General features: G+C 37.9%; 2 protein-coding genes across 2 annotated transcripts in view; one reads left to right on the top strand and one right to left on the bottom strand.

Moving 5' to 3' along the window:
• The window catches only part of LOC107739100 (electron transfer flavoprotein subunit alpha, mitochondrial-like), a 13,390-nt gene extending 9,321 nt beyond the window's left edge, over positions 1-4,069 (top strand). The window contains exons 10-12 of the mRNA XM_016551098.1: positions 384-449; positions 980-1,060; positions 3,353-4,069. Of these exons, the coding sequence (XP_016406584.1) occupies positions 384-449; positions 980-1,060; positions 3,353-3,388 (183 nt within the window). The 3' untranslated portion in view covers positions 3,389-4,069. The remainder of the gene's footprint in view (positions 1-383; positions 450-979; positions 1,061-3,352) is intronic.
• Positions 4,070-5,583: 1,514 nt separating this feature from the next.
• LOC107739101 (transmembrane protein 266-like) overlaps positions 5,584-27,808 on the bottom strand; it is a 57,552-nt gene continuing 35,327 nt past the window's right edge. The window contains exons 4-11 of the mRNA XM_016551099.1: positions 22,428-22,582; positions 19,541-19,614; positions 17,904-17,960; positions 16,643-16,781; positions 12,946-13,061; positions 10,521-10,713; positions 7,707-7,848; positions 5,584-6,811 (exon numbers count right to left, since the gene is read on the bottom strand). Of these exons, the coding sequence (XP_016406585.1) occupies positions 6,121-6,811; positions 7,707-7,848; positions 10,521-10,713; positions 12,946-13,061; positions 16,643-16,781; positions 17,904-17,960; positions 19,541-19,614; positions 22,428-22,582 (1,567 nt within the window). The 3' untranslated portion in view covers positions 5,584-6,120. The remainder of the gene's footprint in view (positions 6,812-7,706; positions 7,849-10,520; positions 10,714-12,945; positions 13,062-16,642; positions 16,782-17,903; positions 17,961-19,540; positions 19,615-22,427; positions 22,583-27,808) is intronic.

Below are 27,808 nucleotides of genomic sequence, written 5' to 3' on the forward strand. Positions count from 1 at the left end.
ATATACATACACAATATTATTTAAAAAAAAAATATATATATTTTTTATAATAATTTAATGGAGATGTATTCTTTGTAAGCATCTCATTTTCTCCCCAAAATCCACTTATAATATTTGTTGATTTCTTGAACAAAAAACAACAACAACAACTGTAATTTAGATTAGAAAAGTCATGTACTTGATTGGCTGATTGGCTAATTAGCTGCATGTGAAAACTACTGGCCGTTCATACACGGGCAAAGTTGCTGAGTTCTGAATAGGCAGTGAAATGCAAATATGTGCGGTCAAAAATGTGACTTTTATTCAAAAGAGCAAGAAATTGCTGATTTGTATAATAAGTCCCTTTTAAAATCATTTTAATACTTTTTTTGGCTACTCTACAGGAGCTGTATATTGCGGTTGGCATCTCTGGAGCGATCCAACATCTTGCTGGAATGAAAGATAGCAAGGTACAGTTAGTAATATATACACACCTTCACACTGTAGTACACTACGAAGTTATCATTTTCTGTGATAATATCCACAATCAGAGGAAACCCTACCCATGAGCAGCGGTGTTTCAAAGAGTTTCCAGAATATGCCAAGTTATCTCACTTTTAAGTGTGACGGTGTATTGGAATGGAGTGTTTTATAAGCGATGTGAAGTAGCTTTTTACCTGCATCCATAATTCATCTGCATTTTCTATTCTGCACCTTTGGAATAGAGTTTCTGGTAGAGCTGCTTTATCTGTCAGAGCCCATCACAACCATCTTCATCCATATGTTCCATATATGAGCATCATCCTCATGTTGATGAGATGTTTACAAGAATAATGTGTTAGCATTTTTTGTTACTACTGCGCTTGTTCTAGGAATTGACTTTTGGGAATTATTTTTCATGTCAGCTTATGGAGACTATACTCAATCAGCGCTCATCCCATAGAGGCTTTCTATTCAATACAGCCCACCACGCTAAATAATTTACTTAATTGTTTTACAGACCATCGTGGCCATCAACAAGGACCCAGAAGCCCCCATCTTCCAGGTGGCTGACTATGGCATAGTGGCAGATCTGTTCAAGGTAAGATTCCTAGTTGTAGTTGTGACCTAGCGATTAGAGACTTGTGGTGCTATATATATATATATATTCATGTAATGTTTTTGCTTAATGTTTTTTATTTTATTATCTTTTAATATAATTCAATTTTTTGGTGTAGTTATAATTTTTTTTTGATCAGCCTATAATCATTCAGAACAAGAGTTTATATCATTTTATTATAATGATTGTTTTTTTTATTGTTATCGTAACATCTGATGTTTTAAAACTCTTCGGTTTAATTATATAAAATGTGTTGTTAACAGCTTATGTAATATTTAGTGTAAGAATTTATTTAAATTAATTAATTAAATGGAAATATTTAACGTAAAAGGATGACAATTTTTTATATGGTTATAAAAAATCCCCTCGTGAAGGTAAAAATGGTGAAAATTCCAGACCTTTTTTTTTTTTTACACTGATGAGATACCATTCCTACATGAACTCCTTAATTCATCACAAAAAATGGGCCCCATTCCTCAGGACAGGGAGGAGAAGCCTTTTGGCATTTGAAGTTCCAACTAAGGATAACGTATACGTAACAGGAAAGATACAGTCTTCTTCCTCTAAAACACGGATCTCATTTGCACAAAAGGTCCTTATCAGGTCATCAGAGACATTTTAATCCAGTGCCTCAGACAATCAGCAGTACCGTTCAAGTTTATTATTAATAGCGCTGTAAATTTCAAATGACCTGGTATTCATTTCTTCAGCCAAAGCCCATCTACAACCAAAACCAGAGCGACTCAAAAAAGCTGTCCCATATTTCCCTTTTAAATTTAGCAGGGAGCATTATTCCACCTAATGGAGAGTGTGCAACTTCTGAATTATTGAGTTGCTGAATTAATCAGTGGCGTCTCGTGGCTCCAACCAGAAGCCTTATACACAACTTCTCCTTCTTTGGGAGCAGAAAAGTAATTGATAGTCGGCACAAGTGTGCGGGTGTAGTTTTTCACCTTTATTTTCTGTCTCCTCTCACCAGAGCTTTACACGCCCGGCTGCGCGCCATAGTTTAAGATGGCACACACGTTCACGGTGCCAGAGGGCTGCCACACACACCACGTCCATCTGTTGTTGGTGTTTACCTCGTGTAACGCTAGCATCGTTTATTTCCCTGTGTTTGCCCTGTCGTTCATCTTTTATTCAGGCGGTGCGTGCTAGACACCGGTGTGCAGGTAAACTGTGTATAAGTGATTGCCGATGATGGGCAGTGCTGGTGAGCAGGGGCGGCTCTCAGATCAACTTACACATGATCACTCCTCGGGTAACTGATTAAAATGTATTGGCTTTCTCCTTCCTTAGATTGAAAAGTGAGCAGGGGACATATTGGGGTGATGCTATAGTTTTTCAGGGCGCTCTGGAATACGGGAGCACCTTGGTTTTAGATGAGAAACTCGATGTATAGGAAAAGTTCAGGATGTTCTCAAATGACAACCACTCTGTCTAGGGTGCTCAAACAATGGAGAAAAGTTTGACAGATTCAAATGAGTTCTGCTGTAAGGGGCCCTGTTTACATCTGGTATTAAAATGTGTTTCGGTCACTCGGATCACAAGTAGATGGAGACACATTCCCATTTACACATGCCATTTTATCCACCTTCAACTGTTTACACCTGCTGTGTTGTCCACTTTCAGCCACTTCTTTTCTGATTTCTTTGAGGGAAGTGTTTAGGGATGGGTTTATGTATGGGCCTTTTATCTAATATTGCGAAATAAGCTTGTGTAATTTACATTAGACTGAGAAATGAGACAATGGAAAATGATACAGAGAGCAGCAGCTTTTGTTTATGCTCTGATAGCCACAAAACTATGCCGAACACCGTGGGTTTGTTAGAATCAGGACTGCTAAGAGAACATTGTACTTTTTACATTTTGTTCATGACTTGAAAGCGAACTTACGATTTCAGCCGGCAAAGTTTAAAATCTCATCTGGCTCACACGCTTCAACAACACATCCCAAAATGTTTAAGAATTCAGTCAGCAGGCAGAGAGGAGACGGTCTTTAGTGGATGTTCGAACGCATTTGACCATATGAGCGTTTACACATGAGCAATCTGGTCGAATGCGTTTTCGACTTCCTCTGGAAGTGTTCGAAAGTGGACTAGCTAAAAATGTTTCAGACTAGCTAAAAATGTTTCAGACCTTGTTTACACCTGTATGTAGTTTTGTCCACTTGGTATCGGATAAAAAAAAAAAAGCATCTTAATACCAGGTGTAAACAGGGTGAGGGTGTTGAAAGAGTTGGGCCAGTTTATGTATCTGTGTATCCATTTCTAGGTTGTACCTGAGTTGACCGAAGCCTTGAAAAAGTGAGACGAAGACGGTACTCACCTGGAGAACTTCACTAGGAGCCTGCCTTAAGAAGCTCAGAGCCAACACTCCACTGATGGTCTCCTCCTGAATGTGATTTTCCTTCAGAACACCTATATGTACTTACAATAGCTAATGTAAACATTAAACCACTTCTTTTAATGAAACACAAGCCTGACACTTAAAAAAAAAAAAGACACTGGACATTTGATTTTACCAACTTTTAATTGCTTGACAATCTCTCCCATTGTCAGTTTGTAAAATCCCATGTCGATAACAGGATTAATTTGCCTCAGTCAGAAAGCAGATAGATCTTTTCAAAGGCTCATGCTATTGGGATGGGGGTTAAGGTTAAGGGTTATGACAACATTCTAACCATAATTTCTCATAAAAATCTTCTAATGCTGTATACCTGAAATGTTCGCCTATCGTTTGAGCTCCATGTTTTAAAAATACTTGAGTTTAGCACTTTTTTTTTCTCGCATAGAACTTGAATACAAACATCAGCATCAGTAATGTAAGAAAGGCAAAGGTAAGAAATTTGGCTGAATCACACAGCTCGACACATTTGAACACGAATCAAATGTAACCCTGCAGCATTGGGGGAAAAGGACTGTACATTGTGTGTCAGTTACATTTCGTACAAATAAACAAATCGACAAATAAAAACTCCCTCCCATGCCACCCTGAATGAGAACACGTGAGAAGTCTTCCAGCCACACTCCGATATTGGTCTACCGTCTAAAAGAGTGTGTCTTTGCTGGTTTCATACACCACTCGCCCAACAGACACACTGAAATTCCTGAAGGATCTTCCAATGATGGCTCCCAAAGTACCTCTTCCTGACTCCTTGGAAGGTTGTGCAATTTTGGCAGGAGTGACACAGTTCAAGTGCTCTTGCAGAGTTGGAGAGAGAGAGAGAGAGAAATGTGCATCTGTAAGGAGGAACGTTGCATGAGGCGGATAGCAGAGAGCGTTATCCTCATGTCACTTCCTGTGCCCCTTTCTGAGAACATGAAACCTGGGAGTGAGTATCATAGTGCTGTTTGACACAGAGAGAGAGACAGATTGGCTGTGTCCGAAACAAAGTAACTGTGGCCCAATCACTCAAGAGTTTTTGTATGAAGGTAAACGTTAAGGCAGGGTTCCTCAAATCTGACCCTGGAGTGCTACTGCCTTGAGTTCAGCTCAAACTCAACTCCCAGTAATTTTCTAGTAATTCTGAAGACCTTACTTAGCCTGTGTCTTTGATTAGAGTTGGAGTTAAACTCTGGAGGGCAGTGGCCCTCCATGGCTGGATATGAGGAACCGTGCCCTAAGGTTTTAAAGGGGTCATATAATGCTACATGCACTTTTACAAGTCGTTTGAACTGAAATGTGTGTTGGCAGTGTGTGTACACAACCACCCTAAAATGATAAAAATCCACTCAGTGGTTTTTTTGTTAATCTACTAAAATCTTTACCCCTTTCTCAAATCGAGCCGAACTCAGATGCCTGTCTGTGTGACGTCACACAGACAGGCCCCTCCCACGATAGTTTGATTGACAGTAGCATTTCAGCACAGACTCGACTGGTGTCTTACCTTAGCTCCGCCCTGAGTGAGCTGTCATCAGTCAGTTCAATCAGGTGTGTTTGAGTAGGAAGAGTTCAAAAATGTCTATTGTACTTTCAGGAACAGGGTTGGGGGAACACCGGGGTAAAAAGCACAATGGCCATCTGAGATGGGAGATGGGTTGTCCAATCCAGCTCATGGAGAGGCACCTTCCTGCAGAGTCTGACAGAAACTTAAGGCTGGAATACAACTATATTATTTTTGCCTAGAATTTGTTGCCCCAATATACAGTTGGGGGGAGTGGATGCTAATTGCCAACAGTCAGAACCAGTCTGCAGATTTTGTAGGCTGGTTGAGTGTGGCTGGAATTTATTTTTCTTTAGGGGCACAGATTTTTTTTTTAGCTTCAGAATATGATTCCATCCAGTTGGAAGGTATCAGACTTGTTTAATAGTTTGAGCAAATTTTAGAATAAATATTGTTTTCATTTGTCATGCGTATTCTATCAATAAAGCATGTTTCTATGAAAGTCTGGTAGTGTGATCCTCAGTTGTTAAAGGGATAGTTCACCCAAAAATGAAAATTAGCCCATTATTTACTCACCCTCAGATGCCTTATGGGTGAGTAATTCATGGGCTAATTTTCATTTTTGGGTGAACTAACCCTTTAAGCGTATTTATATTTTTCTCTAACCATTTTACAAGATGTAGTGTATTTCAGCCTTGTGTTTTTGCACCATTTGTAACAAGGGAATCCACATAAATCTGGTGAAAAGAAGCAGGGGTAGCCAACCCTGCTCCCAGAGAGTTGACTTCACACGGAATTTAACTCCAACCCTTATCAGACACACCTTACCCAACCAACGAAGGTGTTCTGGATTACCTGAAAAGAAGGTCTGTTGGAGCAGATTTGGACAAGGAAGTTGGCTCTCCAGAACTAGTGTTGACAGAGTCATTTACACTGACTCGGCAACCTCTTGACAAGTCACAGTCTTTCAGTAGAGAACGTTCCACAAACATTAGACTCCGATATGCCCTGATGCCTTCCTACCTCCAGATACTGCCAGCAATGTCACTATTTTTTATATTTCGGACACAGCCAGTAAGTAAGCGATATAGAAAGAGAGGCCAAGAGAGAGGCTGCTTCAGCTGGTGTTGGTGGTCACCGTCCCAAACTTCATGCTCTATGTGTCCGGTATATGGCTCAGTGGAGTATCTGCCGGCTCCATAAGCCTGTACTTCTCCTCCAGAGATGGCTCGGTCCCCTGCAGGTGAATTAGTGGCTTGGTCTGGAATACGCCCAGACTTTCCTGGTTTCTCTTGTTGTATATGTTCACTCTGTGTTGCAGTTCCGGACTGGCCTTTACCGACCCTGCCGGACTGGGCAATTTAAGATTGACCGGGTCCACCCTGCCTTTCTGCGCCAGGCAGGAGTCCTCAGAAAGGGAAGAGAACAGTTCTTTGACCACCGCGCTGGGGTCATGGACACCCGGTTGTGTGCCGAGGGTCAAAGGGCTGCAGTACGGAGGAGGGCAGCAGCGTTGGCCGCTGTAGTCTGAGGTGGAGGCCTCCCGTACGGTAGAGCTGCAGTCAGTTGTGGAGCCCAGTGTGTGGCTGCTGACGCTGTACTGCCGGGCTGTGAAGCTGCAGCTGGACCGGGACATGGTCGTGCTGGATGCTTCACTTACAGAGCTGCCCGTGCGCTCCTGGCCACTGCCCGGGCCGTCAGCACTGACGAGGGAAGGCGGCAAGTGGCTGGGGTTGGTAGGAAGGTGGACATCGATGGCTGCTGTGGTTATGACACGTGCACCAGGGTCGGGCACCCCAATGTCTGTGTGTATAACAGATAGTATAACATAGTGAATGAGAGCCATCCTAAATGTTTAAGCATCGTGACAGTGGTCAACTGATACATTAGCCAGACCTTTTGGCATTTTGAGATCAAATGATTAGTGTATTCGATTGAACAATGAGGTGTAATCTTCAGACTGGTCTTGTCGATTGTCGAGGGAATTTAAAGCAGGGTTGTTGTAGATAACTAAAACTAAATTTAAAGCCAAAAATAAACTTAAAATTAAACAAAATATATAAAAACCTTTTCTATTTCAGCTAGTTGCCAAGTCAACATTTCTCATATTTAGTTCAACTTGACATAGACATATAAAAAAACTGCTAATAATGACTAACACAACAAATTTACTAAAACTAAAATGAAAACGGAAAATATTAAAATAAAAACTGATTTAAATTACTCCATACAAATTATAATAGTCTCACTTATACTAAACACTGATTTCAAGTAAATATTGAATATTTAATTTATTTGATATCTCATTTGCCTATTTTTAAAAAAATACATACTTGCATACTCCAATATATTAAATTATATATATATATATATATACCGTATATTTCAACAATTTATGACCCATGATCCACCTTGCTATCTAAAAGTTGGCATCTGCGGAAAAACTAGTATCAGTAAACCAATAATTTGGATGTATATGCATAGATTAATCTAAAAAAAATAAATAAATTATATATAACAAAAAAATTAATTACTTACCGCTACTAAAAATAAATAATAAAAAATAGAATCCAGATGCTTAGAAATCTGAGATTTTAAAGCTTTTCTGATCATTTTTCTCATTTCACTGCTTTATAATGGGGAAACTTTAATGAGTCACTATGTAGTGAAGCGTGCTACAGTGTAAGCAATGCATTAACGTTCTGATTCTGGCCACCCTTATCTGCTGCTTGGCCTCCTGACCCAAAAAGAGGCTGTCTGACGTGGCTGTGGCTGTAGATGCAGCGGAGGTCATCGGCTGGGTAGAAGGTCTTATGATCTGCCTGGCAGAGCGAGGAGTCGACTGCACCGCACATCTCTGGAGACGAGACCCAACTCACAGCGCCTTTTTAAATTCATTTTTACTGTTTGAAATATTCATCAAACGGAGGCTCGGGAGGAGATGGGCAGCCGACTAAAACACCAGGAAGACAATCACAGCCGAATATAAATAACACATGAGGATGAAGACGACCACACACACATTTTTACTTCTTCCAGGGAAGAGCAAAAGAAAGAGTGAATGTGAAATCTTATTTTTCAAAAAATGCATTGTACGTTCTAAAATTTGCAATTGTAAGCATTGCTTTTGGTAAAATACCGTAGTTGGTGTTGCTTGGGGTCAAGCTCTGACACGTAATGTGCCCCACAAAGATTATCTAGAATAACTAGAATACATGTGCGAGCGCTGAAGTCTTTCCTCATGTCCTGCACTGGGAAAAAATCTTTATTTTTGCCTTGTTTTCTGGTAAAAAGTCAAACATCCTTAAACCACAAGATAAATTTAAGTGGAAAGCAAAATGTTTTCATAGAAAATATCTTCAGTCAAGTTTATTTTTCTATTGGCCGTTTTTTCTCGTTCTAAAATGTCACAAAATCTTACATTTGTTTTTGAAACGAAACAGATTTCAACTTTGTTTTGCTGGCTTTGAATCTTACACTGTCAAAACGTAGTCATTATATGAACTATTTATTTTTGGTGTCTCCCATCCAGTATTTGAGGAATCCGGTTTCTGAAACTAAGCAGACTTTGAGAGCGATGATTCAGCATGATCATGTCACGCAGTATCTCTTTGTGGTCGCTCGGCTCGACGCAGTAAATTCTCATCCGAACCACAGCGGAGATAAAAGAGACCTCGCTCTGGCTGAACTCTGACAGGTAATGGCCTCAACTTCAAAAAGCAGCTCTTTAAAAAATGAGATCACTCAGCAGCTCTTATATTTTCTGCGTCTTTGTCTTTGGTGCTTAAATGCATCTAACTCCCGTGTTATACGTGTCTTTGAGGCGCCAAATATAAAATATGGCCGCTAAGATACGAGCCCTCGGGCAACCGTCACTCTGTCTCCGCTCTTCTGTCTCCAGGGGTCGGTCTGCGCTTTGACAGCATTTCTGTCCTTGTGTCATTTAGAGGAAAAAGCCACGGGCTGGCTCCTGGTGCCCACATTTCCCACAATCCTCTAGGGGATGAAGTGTGGCTTGCATGAGGACCATTGTGGGGTTTTTCAGGTTAAAGGAACAGATGTTTGTGCCATAGTTGAATACTCTTTCAGGAGGAACAAGACCCAATGCACAGAGCAGCTGTGTGTGTGTGTATAACAGCTGTACTCCTGCCAAACAGATCCCAATGTGACCTGACATGTGGGGAACATTATAGCGGTCTGTTATAATGGGATATCATACGATCTGTCCTGATTGTACTGTCACAGTAAACACTGAAGGGATGTTGTTGTCTGTGTTCAGAGGCTGGGTTGATTTAAGGCTCGGAGGAGAAGCAGGTACCTCTGAATCACTAAACTGGAGCCACTGAATTGAAGCTTCTCATTCATTTTCTGTTACACACAATTAGCGTCCAAAATAAAGTTCTTGATAGGCCAGTGGTAGGTAAATTGAGAAAAATGACCAATTATAATTTTTTATTGCTGGCTCAGAAACTGTATGAACTGTACTTGTATGAAATTAATAGAATAATACATACACCTGGATGGATATAGGGAGGTTTGTAAGATACTGCCAACAAAACGGAACAAAAAACAAACAAACAGATAAAGTCCAACCCACTATTGTAAAGTATTATGCAAATGTTTATTAGATAACCTTTAGAAAATATATATTATAAAATATATATTTATTCATATGATTTATTAATTCTATTATCTATTTATTTATTCAAAATTCACAAGACATGACTGTGTGGGACTGTTTCTATTTTTAATAATAATAATAATAATATATTCATGTTCAAATGTTTGGCATTGGTAAAATTTTTTAAATGTATAAAAGACTCTTTTGCTTTTACTTTATTTGATCAAAAATGCAGCAAAAACAGTAATATTGTGAAATATTATTACAATTTAAAATAACTGTCTGAATATACTTTAAAATGTAATTTATTCCTGTGATCAAAGCTGTATTTTCAGCATCATTACTCCAGTCTTCAGTGTCACGTGATCCTTCAGAAATCATTCTTATATGCTGATTTGCTGCTCAAGAAACATTTCTGATTATTATCAATGGTGAAAACAGTTTTGCCGCTCAGTATTTTTGTGGAAACTGTGATACACGGTTTTTCAGGATTTTTTAATGAATAGAAAGTTCAAAAGAACTAATAGAAATACTTTGTAGCAATGTAAAAGTCTTTACTATCACCTTCGATCAATTTAATGCATCCTTGATAGATAGAGATAGATAGATAGAGAGAGAGAGATAGATAGATAGAGAGAGAGAGATAGATAGATAGATAGAGAGAGAGAGATAGATAGATAGAGAGAGAGAGAGAGAGAGAGAGAGAGAGAGAGATAGATAGATAGATATATATATATAGAGAGAGAGAGATAGATAGATAGATAGATAGATAGATAGATAGATACATATCATCACTTCCATATTCAATATCATTTTAATCAGAATTACCGGAGATATTTTAGTGGTGTGTGGATAAATGTTACATCATTTCCCGTGTGAGACTGGGCTGGTTTTTAACTCTCATTAAAAGGCAGAGATAGGACAGGTCTGGGTACCTGGAGGAGGTCTGGGCTCTCTGGTGTTGGCGCGGCACTCGTTGTCAGATCCAGCGGGACCCAGGCCGTCTATTTCCTGGAAGCTGCTGCTCTGTTTCCCCCACACATGGTGGATCTGCATGGCGGCCTCACGCTCAGCGGCCAGATCCAAATCCTGCTGCGCCAGGTGAGCCCTCAGCTGCCTGATCTCAAACTGCCCAAGACAAGAATGCAGACAGAGACTGACATATTTTGAAATCATTTAAGTAATTTAATTTGCTGTCATTATGGGCTGTTGCATATAATGTAAAAGTAAAATATGTTTTGTCAAGAAACCCCACTAAATTGAACGTCTTAATTAACAGATTTTATTCATATGAAAATACTAATATGACTAAAATTAGCTTGTTTTCAATGTAAACAAGGAGATCTAACCTTTTATTCAAAGGCACAATTTTGCTTATTTGATTAGTGATCTACAAATAGTGTAGAATCTTTTATTTCTAATATTTCATTTTATGGTTTTTGTTTATTTAAATTAGATTAAGAACTCCAGATTAGATTTTTTTAAATTTAATTTAATTTAACCGTTCATTAGCTACCTTGCTACCTAAACTTTAGGAGTAACCATTTTGGAAAAACCCACACACTAAGTTTATAGCTCTTCAATTATAAATTATAATTATATCTATTATTCTAATTATAATTTTGATTAAAGTTATAGCCATTTAGGTTATCAAACAATTATTACTGGCAGTATTACAAATCATTATCTATAATTTATATCATAAACACACTGAAATGGATCTCCTTGCTACATTGTAACTCAATCAATGTCCACACACTCGACATAATCAATGAGCTCTACTGTTCTCAGGGCCGCTGCGCTGATATCGACAGCTCTCAGATCAGTTCCCAACAGACATTTCTATCACAGTCTTATCGGTCTTCTTCCCCAAGGAGAAGAACAACAGAAACACATCTAGGGTCAATTGTGTATTTCAGTGGCGTGCATTGATCCCTGTCTGTGTTATCTGTCTGGGGGGCCAGGACAGGCTGGACGGGTCACGTGACAGTTTTATGTAATACGCTGGGCTGGATTGCAGCTTGAAACGCGAGCTTGCATCATCCGCCGAGACCCGATCAGAAATGAAGCATGAGCTTGGTGCGGTTAAAAATATGGGGGATATTCAGGATGCATTGTGCTGTTGAGACACAATTCACATACATCAGAGTCTGTGGACATCAGTAACATATCATTCTGGACCGAAACCCCCCCCCAAATAAACAGATGTGTTTAAAATATTTTTTTTCTGGTGACTCTAATATGGCTAAATAAACAGATACAATCTGATCAATAAAAAAAATGATCAGTGATTACAGGCACTGTGTTTGTTACTGCGCAGATGAATAAAAGTGAAATTTGATTGTGTGTCAGAGTGCTGCCCTCTGCTGGACAAATACACGGTGCAACATGATTATGGAAAAATGTTTGGAGAGGGGAGTTAAAACAATTATTCACACAAAAATGAAAAATGGCTGCAAATTTACTCTCAGGCCATCCAAAATGTAGATTAGTTTATTTCTTCATCAGAACAGATTTGGAGAAATGTAGCATTCCATCACTTGCTCACCAGTGGATCATCTGCAGTGAATGGGTGCCGTCAGAATAAGAGTCCAAACAGCTGAAAAAAACATCACAATAATCCACACCACTCCAGTCCATCAATTAACCTCTTGTGAAGTGAAAAGTTGCATGTTTGTAAGAAACAAGTTAAATTAATTCAACTGTTTTCATTAAAACAGTTTTAATCCAAACCACAGCAAACCAGTCAAAATATGAGTCCGTTATCCATAATAACGTCCATATAGTGTAGTCCTCTCAAAATAAAATCCACCAACATATTTTCACTTGTAAACGGTGCTTGATCTGTGCATATTTCTCTCCTGATTCGGACGGGGCAACTTTTTCACTGGAGAACACAACATTATGGATAGAGGACTCTTGTAATTAAAAACGTCTTGATGGATTTGTTTCTTACAAACATGCAGCTGTTCACTTCACAAGAGGTTAATTGATGGATTGGAGTGGTGTGGATAACTTGTGGATTATTGTGATGTTTTTATCAGCTGTTTGGACTCTCATTCTGACGGCACCCATTCACTGCAGAGGATCCATTGGTGAGCAACTGATGGAATTATATATTTCTCCAAATCTGTTCTGATGAAGAAACAAACTCATCTTTATCTCGGACGGCCTGAGGATGAGTACATTTTTATTTTTGGGTGACCTATTCCTTTAAAGCAAAACTTACACTCACTCTTGAGTATACTTCTATTACAGAGCTACTGTCAAGGTAAGTGTCACTGGCACAAGAGTTGTACTTATTGTGTTATGTTGGTGATGTAAATGTCAGAGAGGAGTGAAGGGTAGTTCATCACTCACGGCCTGTTCCTGACAGATCTGTGTGAGTCTCTCCAGCTGCTCCTCCCTCACAGCTTTGGTCTTCTCATACTGCTGGATCTCCAGCTCCATCTCCACCTTCACTTGTAGCACATACGCTACAGAAGAGAAACAACACAGCCGAGTAAAGTACACTTTTATTTTTTTTGGTTGATCAAATACACATCCTTTTTGAGCAAAGTTGGTAAGATTTTTTTATGTTTTTGAAAGAAATCTCTCATGCTCAACAAAACAGCATTTACTTGATATAAATAAAATAAAATCAGTAATATTACAGTTAAATAATATTAGAATTTAAAATAACTTTTCTATTTTAATGTATTGTAAAATGTAATTTATTCCTGTGATCAAAGCTGAATTTTCAGCATCATTACTCCAGTCTTCAGTGTCACAATCCTTCAGAAATCATTCTAATATACTGATTTGCTGCTAAAGAAACATTTCTGATTATTATTAGTTGAAAACAGTTGTGCTGCTTCATATTTTTGTGGAAACCATGACACATTTTTCCCCTCGAGATTCTTTTATGAAGAGAAAATTCAAAAGATCTGCACTCTTGATCTTTTTATCCATCTTTAATTTCACAATTTAAAACATCATTGCTAAATAGAAGTATTAATTTCTTTCTTTCAAAATAACTTATTAGCTTTTAATCAGTCATTTTTGAATCTGTAGTTTTGTATCTGGTTGAATTATATAAAATAATAATAACAATAAAATAAATAAAATATTCTATCTAAATATTTATTAATGTATAAATAAATAACACAATATCTTAATAGAATATTTCTACAATATTTATATTCAAATAATATTATACAATTGTTTGAAAAGACTACATGTATTTGAATAGACCACAATTATTTAAATAGAACACATCTCAATAAAAAATACTGTAAAACAGCTGATCAAATGTTAACAGGTTTAACACACAATGGGCAACTTTGATGAACCGCTAATTGTTTTCTGCAAACATACATCACCTCCATCCACACCTAAGCGGAGAGCCAATTTTTGCCTCATATTCCATGAACTGACATGAGCGTCGTCTGAAGTTGATTTCTCTGGCTGGGCTGGGATTGTGCTGAGAGGGCCAAAGGCTTTCAATCAGGTGCTCTGCTGTCTGCTGTTGGCTCTTAATAAAGCCATATCCACATGACCCCTCTTATCATCCACTCGCTCTCCATATCAATTAGTCTCTTCTCACACTGGTACCATCTGCTGACAGAACTCCCAGCATGCTTTGCTGCGTTGCAATGTGTTAGACTTGCGGTTATTTTTAAAACCGCAGCTTTTTCTACGCGGTTTGGCTGTTCGTCCACACGCAAACGCAGCACCAGTTCACTGAAACCGAACATTTTTGAAAACGCCTGCCAGGGTGAAGATTTGCAAAAACTCCGGTTGCAGTGTTATCGTGTCTGTAGACAGCCAAACCGAAGATTTTGGCTTGTGACCACTGTTGCCATCTCTCGCAAGATAAATAAGCAACCGCAGCTTTAAAAACAAGCCCAAAACAAGCCCAATATTTATTTTGATGATTTATTATCATCAATATTATTTATTATCAATTATTTATTACCAATAAATGAACCTGCAACATATTAAACTGAAACCACTCTTTTATCTGAAAAGCAGAAACGAGGGGTTACATAGGTAACCTAGTTCTGTGAATGAAGTCAACACGCCACAGTACGGGTCAGCCTCGCTGAGGATGAGCTGTCAGGAGACGGTATATCAAATTAACCACGCCCCGCTTGCAATCACGGTCTATAAATACAGGTGCGATGTAGCCGGCGCTTTCTTCACGCAACTTTACAAAAAAAGAAGCCCAAAGTCGCGTATAATACCGGGACTTGGCAACTATGCTTGTGACGTCGAGCCTGCGCTGTTATCTCCGCCTACTGGAGACTCTTTCAGGCTTCTGATTGGCCAACATAGCTTTACGGTTATATCGCCACCTGTTGGTTTGGCATGCTCTTGACAGTGCTTCATAGCATGCGTTTTCATGTGGACGGAGATTTTTTTTTAAACGGAAGAAGGAAAAACTCAGTTTATAAAAAATACCTGTGTACGTGTGGACATGGCCTTAATTGAGTTCCTAAAATTCTTTAGGTATAATAAAGAAATAAAAAAAAAAGTAATAAAATAAAATAAAAATATCAAGCAGCATATCTCAGCAACTAACCCTCAGTAAATCTAACCGTGCGCTGGTGTTTTTTCTAAAGTTCAGCACGGCATGGCGCTTTTACGTCCTGATGTGTACATCATGGTCCAACCACAGGGTGGCGTAAAACTGGATCAGACTCGCCGCAAGACTTGAGCTCATGAATGTGAAATATCAGCTTTCGTTTCTCCTTCATTTCTCCGAGTTCAGATTATATAACTTCAGCATTCTACTGTTGTATTAAACACGGTGTAAAGTGTGACGACCGTATTTAGCTGTCTTTGCCTTTTTTGTTGTTGTTGTTTTTTTTGCCAACTGTGCACGCTCTCAAACTCAAATCTCGAGGCGTATGAACAAACACACACATGAAAACATACGCAATTCTCACAGCTTGCACATCATAAACCATGAAGGATAGGTAAAAGATAAGATATATGTGCAAACAAACATGCAGAATACACAAAAACACAGGCACAAAGCAATATAAATGTAAATTTTAATAGAAAAGGCACAGAAGAAGGCATGCAAGCACTTTAGATTCATATGAAGTATAGACAAAATAGATCTAACATTTTTATTTGAATGATTATAATTATTTAAGTGTTTTTTAATGATAAAAAATGACAAAACTATTAATTGCAATTAAAATTGTACTAAATAATTAAAGCTTTAATTTTACTACTGTATCTTTAAAATGTAGTTTTTTGCTTTTATTTTTATATTTTCAGTTTAAGTTTTAGTAATTGTTACATGCTTTTGTCTTTTTTGGTCAAGCTTTTTTATTTTTCATTCATCCATTATTTACTATTTTTCTATATAGCTTTCTTTTTATTTCAGTTTTAGTAATTCTAGTACTTTAGTCGTGAGTTGCCAAATCAACATTTCAAATTTTCATTGTATTATATTTGATTTCAGTTTCATTTCAATGACCAAAAACTATTTTTTTAATAGATTCATCAATAACAACACTGCTTGTATTGATGCATTTTATTTATCATGACTTTTATATCAAACTCAGGGCTGTTTCTGTGAGGTGCTACTGGATCTCAGCACTGGCAGAGCTGTTTGTTGTCATCACCAGTGTTCATGTAAATGTGTCTGACGGCGCGGTACTCAACAGCTCAATGATGTTTAGTGAGAATGAGGGTGACCTGCCCCAGCCATCGACCATGAATACACTTGCATAAACAGAACCCGTGCTGAGACATTATGGACATTATGCTCCTCTCAGCGCAGACAAAAGACTCTGAATCAATCTGAATTTTAATAAGACCAACGCTGGCAGTAGCAGCGCGTGTGAGACGTCTATCATAACTCACACTCATTGGGCCGGACAGGACAACAGCTAGTAAAATTAATCAGCTGAATTAGCTAATGCTTAAATGCTAAAAGTGTTTTAAAGGTCAAATGTATTTACATTCAGTAAATAAATAAATATTACTTACAACATTATTTTTAAAGACTTCATAGTGTCAAAAGAGATTGTGAATGGTGTGTTGTCATAAAGCAGCTTACCTTCAATGATTCTCTTGACTCTCCAGATGCGGAGGGTGATGATGAGGCTGATGGCGTCCCAGGGGCTGCTGGGGCCGTTCGCCACTGTGGAGGCCACCATTGGGGCCAGAGAGAGTACAATCACAGCACCGTCAAATACCTGAACAAAACAACAACAACGAAACACGATCATATGCCTTTCAGCTTGTAACATGTAAAAGTGTATTTATTACTATGAGCTGTTACATAGCAGGTAATGCTCAACTGTAGACACTTCATAACATACCATACTAACTATCATTTATTTAATAGATCTGAAATAAATTGAACATGCATGTATTATTTAATAAATTATGGAAGCCCGTTTCCGCAATGAAAAAAAAAAACCCAGCAGGGAGTTGTGATTTTTCTCATAATTTTCTTTTATACTAATGACTTTTTCTTGCAATTCAGATTTTTTTCATCTCGCAGTTCTGAGTTTATATCTCACAGTTCTCAGAATTGAGATATATAATCTCAGAATTGCGAGATACAAACTCAGAACTGCGAAGAAAAAAGTCAGAATTGTGAGTTATAAACTTGCAGTTGCGGGGAAAAAGTCAGAGATCTGAGATAAAAAGTCACAATTGCCTTTATTTTTTATTCTCATAATTCAGAATAAAAGAAACACAGACTCACAATTCGGAGTTTATATTTCCCATTTTCTCAGAATCACTTGAAACAAAGTCCAAATTGTGAAAAAAAAAAAAAGTTGTATTACCCATTACCTACCTACCTATTTATTTATTATTATTATTTTTTTTAGCGGACATGAATAAATATTTTCTATATATAAACAATATTTATTACAAACTATAAATATATTTATTATTTTTATATTTTATGTATTATTGAAAAATTGTTTTGTATAACATAAATAATATCTAAAAAGATTATATATATATATATAATCTTTTTAGATATTATTTATGTTATACAAAACATCAATTTTTCCATGAGAGAGTGTTTGTGTGCTCCTTAAAATAATCAGTAAATGCTCTTTAAAAACATTAATATCAGGCAGATATGACAAAAAATGCAATATTTATTATGTAAATGAGTGGGCGGGGTCAATAAAACTGAACAGCCAATCACAGTGCAGTCAGCAATGGATCCTCTCCTGCTCAGGCAACAATGTGACATTGAGAGTGTGTCACTGCGCCAGAGAGAGACTCATCCTTCATTAAGTTTCAAGGGCTCGCCTGTTTCTCCCCCTGTACTAATGGGACCCCGGGGAGCTTACCTCAACTTTGTTCTCTATATAATCCCAAATCCCGAGCACCACAATCCTAAAGACAGTCTGGGAGAGGCAGAGAGAGACAGGGAAGAGAGAGCATATAAGTGGAAAAGACCCATTCAAAGAAAGAAAGAAAGAAACAGAAAAGAAGCAGATTAATGAAAATCACTGATCAGATTTCTGATGCTTCAGCACATTGCATTCTGGGAAATCATCCACAAGAAAACAACAGAGCGTGTTTAGTGAAAGGCGAGAGAGAAGCCTTGGGCAAAAAAAAAAAAATCAGGCAAACATTACTTTTCCAGCGACCCACGAACGGCAAACATAAATAATGAGCTTGCAGGGAAAATGTGTATGGAGGGTAATTCAAAATCTAAGTGATATCGAGACGTGGCGGCAACAGAATTCACCTCCATTTGGTGGAGAAATAACCTCCGCAAAACCCATTTCCAAGCCGAATCATTTTTTCTTTCATCTCGTCTCAGAATGCAGCTCATAATTTATCAGTGACCTGCAATATGTATTCATAAACTCGCAAGCGGGCGAGATCTCATCGAAGCACTCGCGAAGGAGACGCTGTTTTAGTGACTGCTGACTCAGGTGGCACACGCTAGTCTTTTTATCGCTTTCTATCCCTACTTTGCTCTCTTTTCCTCTCTAAAACATGTGACGCTGAAACTTTCAGGCCTTCCCGTCTCTTGAGCCTTTATCGATGAGCAAAATGAAGAAATGGGAATCAATGGAAGTCAGCACGTGTCAGGACACACACACACACACACAGTCTGGTCAGCTATCCTTGTGGGGACTCTCCTTAGGCGTAATGGTTTTTCTACTGTACAGACCGTATATTCTATTGCCCTACTACACCAACCCTACCCCTAAACCTACCCCTTACAGGAGACTTTCTGCATTTTTAGATTTTCAAAAAACTTCATTCTGTATGATTTATAAGCTTTTGTACCCGTGGGGACCACAATTTAGGTCCCCACCGTGACACGAGTCCCCATGAGTCTGTGTGTAGTCAGGTTTAAGTCCCCACCAGGATATATAAACCAGTACACACACACACACACACACACACTTAAAGTACAGTAAGAGCACTATGTGAAACTGCTTTTTCTTGGGTTCAATTAAGACGCCCCTACAGCATAAACATTCAGATAAGACCATACATCAAATACTTCCAAACGTCCCGTCGTGGCACCATTCACTTGAAACATATATTATATGGATAGTTGTAAAACAGGCTATTTCTAGTAAGCCTGGTGGCTCTGTGTAAATTATGATCATCTTAGACTCAGCATCTTAGTCGTTTTAGTGGCCTGTGACCTTTAAACGTGCACTTTTAATGCTGACCCGTTGCTTTTATAGCTTTGTTATCTTTCAATTGAATATTAACAATAGACTCCAAAAATTCCTTTATATTTATATGTTTTACATAAAATTAATGTGTATAGTAGGCTATTGTTAAGATAATTTAGTTTTGGAAGAATCTGATGAGAAATGTTTAATAAGAAAATGTATTTTGGCAAATTTGAGCACAGTATGAGACATTATAACGAGCTCTTCTAGGGTTACTAGGGTGTTTTTTCCAGAAGAAAAGCAGGATACTTCAGTGAGATCCCACACAGATTCACACTCACCTCAGTGAAGAACACGGACAGGATGACCAGGCTGATCCAGTGGATGATACAGGCGAACTGGAATGCATTATTAACTGTGGACACAATTCAAAGAGATTCTGCTCTCACTAAATGTAAAAAAAAAAAAATCATATTATAATACAGTCAAATGTAATGAGCAACAGATTCTCAAAATTCACACAACTCAAAAGTTTGGAGTCAAGATTTTTTTTGTCTGAAAGAAATTAATACTTTTATTCAGTGATGACATATTAAATCAACCAAACGTGACAGTAAAGGCTTTCACACTGTTACAAAAGATTTCTATTTCAAATCAATGGTGTCCTTTTGAACTTTCTATTCATTCAAAGAACTTGGATGGTTCGTTTCAATGAATCAATTCAAAACATTTCACTATAAACTGTTTCAAAAGTCCCTGCATGCCATAATGGAGCATATTACATGACACACACACACACACACACACATATATATATATAAAACTCTAATTTAATTCTGACTGCTGTTAAGGCCAGGTAATACTATGTTTTTGATTTTACTCTAAAACAAAGTGATTTCCAAGCACTTTGTGAATCAGCTAAAAGTTAACTAATCATTAAACTGATTCATACTCTTTATGAATCAGACATCATTAATAATAATTTAAATTACTAAAACAAGAATAGAACACATAGAAACTTTCACCAAAACAGAAAATTTCACAAATTATATATGTTTAGATAACACATTAAAGCTCACATAACATAATAAGCTGCTTGATCAAGCATTACATAAAGATCCTTGAAATGTAAAAAAAAAAAAAAATATGGGGATTTCTTCTTCAGAATTACTCCTCCTTACAGGGACTTTTTGAGAGAGAAGCCAAATTCCCTACGTGTGCCGCATCCGTGTCGCAAGCCGAGGACAGTGGCTACTCAATCTCATTATGACAGCCACCTGAACTGAAAGCATTAGGCATTTGGATATGATATTCCACCCATCCGCGTCAATTTATCTGCTCTATTACGGTGCAAGAGATCTACTGCATTCAGTTATCACCCCCTCTCTCCCTCACTCTCTCCACACGCCGCCAATCTCCCGGCCCATATGTCTTAGTTTGCTCTGTTCACTGATCTGTCCATCAGTCCATTTATCTCCCTCAATCCCTCCTTCCATTAATCTCACCGGCCGGTCGCTGTCCTGCACTCATCCTCTGCTCCCATCTGTCTGTCAGGACTGTGTAAAGGCCAGAGAAGACAGAGAGATATAGGCTGACTTATGCTTCTGTCATCTCTCACATATCTCTCTTTAGTGTGCACTCATCTGCACACTAAGCCGTGATTTTCCGCCGTAGTATGAATGGGGATCTCTGGTCAGATTTACAATAGGCTCTTATGCGAAATGAAAATGTCCAGGCAAATAGCAGCAAAGCAACTGTCACTCACAATGTGTTTATTGAGACTAATCTCCACAGAGATTAGATCAACAATTGCAGACGTATAGCTATGAGAGATAGTCTTTGTATACTGAATTAATAGAATTTTTAAATTGTCAAGATAAATGTATTGTTATGCAAATATAAAATGGATGTGATTTATGGGAATCAGAACCAGTTCTTATATAGAACTGACTGAATATATAATTTTTTTTTTTGTAAATGAAGTCTAAAATCAAAAGATTTTCTGATTCCGGAACGAATCTCTTATGAGTCGGTTCTTACTAGTGAATCAAAAACATACTACTATGGTTTGAATCCCAAACAAATGAACAGTGTAGTCTGATTCCTGAACAAATTACTTTTATGAGCTTCTTTGTCCTAGTGATTCAAAAACATACGGTGCAATCAGTGCTGTCTAAATTCCAAACAAATGACTCTTATGAATATTTTATTTTTAGGGAATCAAAAACATACAGTGTAACCAAGGTAGTCTGAATTTCTTAGGTTGGGAAATGAGAACCAGTTCTTATTCAGAACTGACTGAATAAATACGGTTTTTATTTTTTTTTATGAAGTCTGAAATCAAATGATTTTCTGATTCCAGAACAAATCTCTCATGAGTCGGTTCTTTGTAGTGAATCAAAAACATACTACTATGGTTTGAATCCCAAACAAATACAGTAACATAAAGCTCGACCAGTGAAGCCTGATTCCTCAACGAATTACTTTCATGAGCTACTTATTCCTAGTGAATCAAAAACATTGTAATCAATGTAGTCTAAATCCCAAACAAATGACTCTTATGAATCTTTAATTTTTAGGGAATCTAAGGTTGGGTCTTAGGTTGGGAAATGAGAACCAGCTCTTATTCAGAACCGACTGAATAAATTATTATTATTATTAGTAGTATTTTAATATCCTGAAATCAAATGAATCAACAACATACAACACAATTAGTGTAGTTTGATTCCTGAATGAATGACTCATGTAAGTTGGTTCTTTTTAGTGAATCAAAACATACAGTGTCACCACGGTAATCTGAATCTCAAAAAAATGGCATACAGCTTGACCAGTGTAGTCTGATTTCCGAACAAATTACTTTTATGACTATTAGTTTGATTCCCAAACAAATTACTCTTATGAACTATTTCTTCCTAATGAATCGAAAATGTTCAGCACAAACAGTGTAGTCAAACAAATGATTCTTAAGAGTTGTTTCTTTTTAGGGAATCAAAAACATACAATCTGACAGTGTAGTCTGAATTACAAATAAATGACTCCTATGGGCCATTTCATTTTAGTGAATCAAAAACATGCAGTGTGACCAGTGTAGTCCAAATCTGAATCCTTTATACAGTAAGTGGCACTGTCTGATATGTCAGAGCATGTGTGCTAACAACTAGATAGTAAATCCTCATTGTGAGCCCAGATCGGCTTCTAAAGGGATCCCGAACCCCTTCTAATACTCACATTGTAAGAGTTTAGTATCAATGAGCAGTTCCACAGTCAGTAAGAGCACCACCAAGATGACACAGGCCACCAGGAAACAGTTGAAGCCAGCACTCAGCAAACACACCTGCCACAGCGCTGCTCTCCTCCCGCAGCATGGCTTCAGCCAGTTAGACCTGCAGATAAAACAGAGCGACAGAAATAGAAAGATAGAGAAAAGGCAGAGAAACATTTCTGAACTACTAAACCACAAACGCAAGAAAACTGGAGTGTACATTCACACATATGGCCAACAACACAGAAGTCAGTCTTTATAGAAATAGAAGTTTACTTCACTTATATTTCTACTTGTATACAAGTTTACTTATACATACAAGTATACTTTTTCTTTTACATACAAGTTTACTTGTAAAAGTACAAATTAACTTATGTACAAAGACAAACTTGTATATAAAATTATACAAATAGAAGCAAACTTGTAGTGTTTGTATACAAGTAAACATTAATGTGCATGCAAGTTTGCTACTGTTTGTACATAAAAGTTTACTTGTACACATTCATACAAGTTTACTTATACAAGCATACTTCTGCATTTACATACACGTTTACTTTTACTTGTAAAAGTAAAAATAAACTTATGTGAAAAGACAAACTTGCATATAAAGGTAAACATATGTACATACAAGTTTGCTTCGATTTGTACATAAAAATTTGTCAAGTTACTTTTACATACAAGTTTACTTCGATTTCTACTTGTAAGTACAAGTTTATTCGTAAAAGTAAACTTTTATGTACAAATTGAAGCAAAATTGTATTTAAAAGTAAACTTTAATACATACAAGTTTGGTCATAAAAGTTTACTTGTCAAGTTAACTTTTACATACAAGTTTACTTATATTTCTACTTGTAAATACAAGTTTAGTTATACATACAAATGTACGTTTAGTTTTACATACAAGTTTACTTTTACTTGTAAAAGTAAAAAAAAAATTTTTTTTATAAAATAATTTAAATACAAAAAATGTACTTACAAGTTTACTTCTATTTCTACCTGTAAGTACAAGTTTACTTACACATACAAGTGTATTTTTAGTTTTTAATACAGGTTTGATTCTATTTGTTCATAAAAGTTTACTTCATATTTATACACGTTTATTTTTTACATAAGTTTACTTCTATTTCTACAAGTTTACTTATACTTTCTCAGTCAAGTTAACTTCTACATACAAGTTTAGGCTATATCTACAGTACATACAATATAGCACCTACTGTTCTTAAATTACGCTAATAATACAATACTACAATAACCCTAAACTCATGAAATAAAAGATTTAATTAGTATTATCATGAGACGTGTAGATTTTTACACATCTGCCAGTTTGTTCTTTACATATAGCTACTGTATGACTTCAGAAGATTTGGAATACATCACTATACTGTAAGTCATATGGACTACATTAATGGCGCCTTCATGGCCTTAATTTTTGGAGCTCATCAGCCCCAGCCCTCACTTTCATTTTATGTAAAGGAGCTGCCAAAAATGTACTTGATTAGTTGCAATTGCTTACAGACTTCAGTTTAATTGTGTTTTTCAAATTTTGTCAGGCAGTAAACCTTTCAGAGGACACTCTTGTGAGTGTGACTCACTTTGATTAATCACATTTTCTCACTATCTCTGTCTCGCTCTCTTTTCCTCGCTCCTCTAAAAGCAGACTAATTGAATTGCCCTGTTGAGGGGTCTTATTCCCTCCTGCTTTTTCTGTGCTCCTTTTACTCTCCCTTCCTGACTCTCATATCATCTACTGCTATTCTACTGCCACAGGCCAATCTCAGATCTGGGGGCATGACCTCAGAGGTGGACTCATCAATTCATCATCAAAAACAACATCAATGTGCTCTATCCATTCTATAAGAAACTAGGAATGTTTGGAATAGCATAATACGATACTACTCCAACTAGGCATGCAGTATGCAGTATGGATACTGTGCACAGTATGCAGGTTATATGTAAAGACAATACTACATTTTTCTGAAGATCAGTATACAACAAGAGTTCACCAAGGTGGTCTATAATACCTGGAGAATGCTATCTGTTAACATGAATACCATCTCATTCACCTCAAAGGCATTAGCTCTATTGTGTTGTAATGAAATACGTGCGATTTATATGTAGCTTGCAAAAAAACGACCATCAAAGGACGCATTTTTGGAATCAACAGCATCTACCTGCAGGTAGAGCATTTCTTGTCGCATACTGCATACTATTTCACATACTATTTTTTTACAAAATAGTAGGCAGTATACAGTAGAAGTATGTAAGTACCATTCCAAACATTACCCAGGTTATCACTGTTACAGAGCCAAAACCGGAATCCAGGAATCCATTAAAGTTCCACACCCTTTCGACAATTTTGGCACCAAGTACACTCTCTTTTATCTCTTTTTTTTTCTTGCTGAAATGTTGGAACTCAAGCATTTGCGCACTATTTTCCAGACTGAGCTCCAAGCCCGTGCTGTGCATCCCGAGCTCCTTCTCATGGGAGCGGATTCTGATCTTGGCAGCATGGGAAAGACCGATCAGTGTGGCCAGACTGACCTCAGTAATCCAGAAGTACTACATCCGTCATATTGTCTTTGTCATGTGACTTACATCAGTAGCATAATTTCCCAACTCCTCTCCTGTACCCTAATGGGATGGCAAAGTGCTCATCAGATGCTCACTTCAGAATCTCAGCGGGTCATCCAGGTACTTTTCGTCTACTGTTTTACAAATACTGTGAATCTATATATATATATGGACACACTGCTTTTTTCATGTACTGTTTTTCACCTATTATATTGTAGGGAAGTAGGCATATTTAGATGCAGGAACTGTATCCCAAATTGACCTTCTATAGGCAGTATACAGTAGAAGTATGTAAGTACCATTCCAAACATTACCCAGGTTATCACTGTTACAGAGCCAAAACCGGAATCCAGGAATCCATTAAAGTTCCACACCCTTTCGACAATTTTGGCACCAAGTACACTCTCTTTTATCTCTTTTTTTTTCTTGCTGAAATGTTGGAACTCAAGCATTTGCGCACTATTTTCCAGACTGAGCTCCAAGCCCGTGCGTGCTTTGCAGAGCTCCTTCTCATGGGAGCGGATTCTGATCTTGGCAGCATGGGAAAGACCGATCAGTGTGGCCAGACTGACCTCATCCTGTGGCTCTCTGAGTTGCATCCATAGACACACACAAACACACGTACAAACATACATACACACACACCATCTGGAGAGTACAGACTCCACTTATCAGACGCAGCCAAAAAGATGATTGCTTAACAGCATGGCCGCGCATTCATTTGATCAGATGGACTATATTTGCATACTTTGGGCTTCGCCCTTGTGCGATTCGAGCAGGAAGGGCAGATCAGACATGGAATCTGTGCTTGGCTGAGCAGCACTGGTGTCTAATAATACCACCTTAGCAATCTGTAACTTTACGCCCTCCTAAAAATGCAAACTCCAAGTCCCCTGGTGGCTCAATAAGACTGATCTGTAATCAGCACATATTGCATTTCATTATACAGTAATTTGATAACATTTCATGTTGAGATTGCATATTGTTGACCCTTAACATGATTTTGCACAAAAATACATTATTTTACACATACTACATGTGAGTATACTGTAAGTACATTAACAATGTTGTTCTTAAAAGATTTGCACATTTTCTCATGTAAAGTTAGTAAAACTCATCACCACTTGTTGATAATATCTTCAGAAGTTTCTATGCAGTTGCTAAATTGTTCAGAGTGGTTGCTAAGTTATTCTGGGAGGTTATTAGGGTATTGTTAGGATATTCAGAATGGCTGCAACAGCTAGGCAGTTTCTACGGTTTTCTAGTGGATGTGACTTATAAATGAGGAACCTCACAAGAAAATGACTGGTTGCCAAGGCATTGCTAGGGGGATGCTAGCTTGTTCTGGGTTGTTGCTAGAGTGTTCAAGGAGGGATAGGCGATTTTTACAGTGTTTTGAGCGGTCACTAAGGAGTTGGTGTGTGTTTGGGTGTGGCTGTGGTTTTGTGAGTGGTTGCTAGATGCCTGCTAGGTTGTTTTTATCCTAAGCAACTTATAAGCAAGGAATGTGACAAGTAACTGGCTGGTTGCTTGGGCACTGACAGGATGCTCTGGATGGTTGCCAAGGTGTTGCTAGATGGCTGCTAGGAAGTTCTGGATAGTTTGCAAGGCATTGCTAGGTTGCTGCTAGGGTGTTCTGGATTGTTTGCAAAGGCATTTGATAGGTGGCTGCTATGGTGTTCCAGATGGTTGCCAAGGTGATGCTAGGTGGCTGCTAGAGTGCTCTGGATGGTTGCCAAGGCATTACTAGGTGGTGCTAGGGTGTTTTCTGTTTGCTAGGTTGTTTACATTTATATTTAGCCATTTAGTAAACATTTTTATGATACAACACGAGCAATTGGTTGGTTGCTAGGGCACTGCTGCGATGTCCTGGATGGTTGCCAAGGCATTGCTAGGTGGCTGCTAGAGTGTTCTAGGTCAGTGGTTCTCAAGTTTTTGTCCTTTAAGCCCCCCTCTTTACATATAAGAAAACCTGAGCCCTCTAGTATTGTAGCTTGGTGGAGACTGAGACACAGTCGCTGAGCTTTTCATATTTGCCACACCTCTCACAGTTGTTGTGAGCATGCTCGCATCTGTTGCATTTTAAAAATGTGATTGTTTATGTGATTGGCATCCTGAGAGACCATGTATCGAATCAAAGACATAATTTTCAGCTGGTTCCGATCAGTGGCCGATAGAAGCGCTCCTAGAAATTACATATGGAAAGGTTGTTTGCATCCATATTTGACACTGGTGCCCCCCGTAAGCGAGGTGCGGACCCCAGGATGGGAACCGCTGTTCTAGGTTGCTAGGTAGATGTTTACTAATCAAAAGAGTGCACCCCTAGTTCTTTATCATATTCTGGCATCTAGATATGGCCTGGGTCCCTCCTTCAGTGTAAGTGTATGTCTTTCTGGAGCTTAGATGGATGTCTCTCCAAAATCTAATTCAACAATCCAACAAGCCTAATGACAGAAGGAGAGTGATTATTTGGGATTTACGTATACTAAATAATGAGGAATAGAAGAATGTACATATGAAGATCTTTCTGCTTCCAGAATTGAGCAGTGAAACACAGCACACTGACTGATTTATCGAGGGGTCCAGGGAGGTTAACACTAACACCAACACTCATAAGGTGTGTCCCTGTCGAAGAAAATGCACTGTAGAGCAGATCTGTCTGAGTCTGCCTGCAATAGCTTTTATCGTTCCACATATTTAGGAGGTGACCCTTTAAAATGGGGGTGTGTTTGAAATAGCATGCTACCATACTATTCATACTAGGAGTGTGTGTGTG

Source organism: Sinocyclocheilus rhinocerous, unplaced genomic scaffold, assembly GCF_001515625.1.
Source record: "Sinocyclocheilus rhinocerous isolate Xijiao unplaced genomic scaffold, SAMN03320098_v1.1 scaffold675, whole genome shotgun sequence".
In the NCBI taxonomy this organism is placed as follows: domain Eukaryota; kingdom Metazoa; phylum Chordata; class Actinopteri; order Cypriniformes; family Cyprinidae; genus Sinocyclocheilus; species Sinocyclocheilus rhinocerous.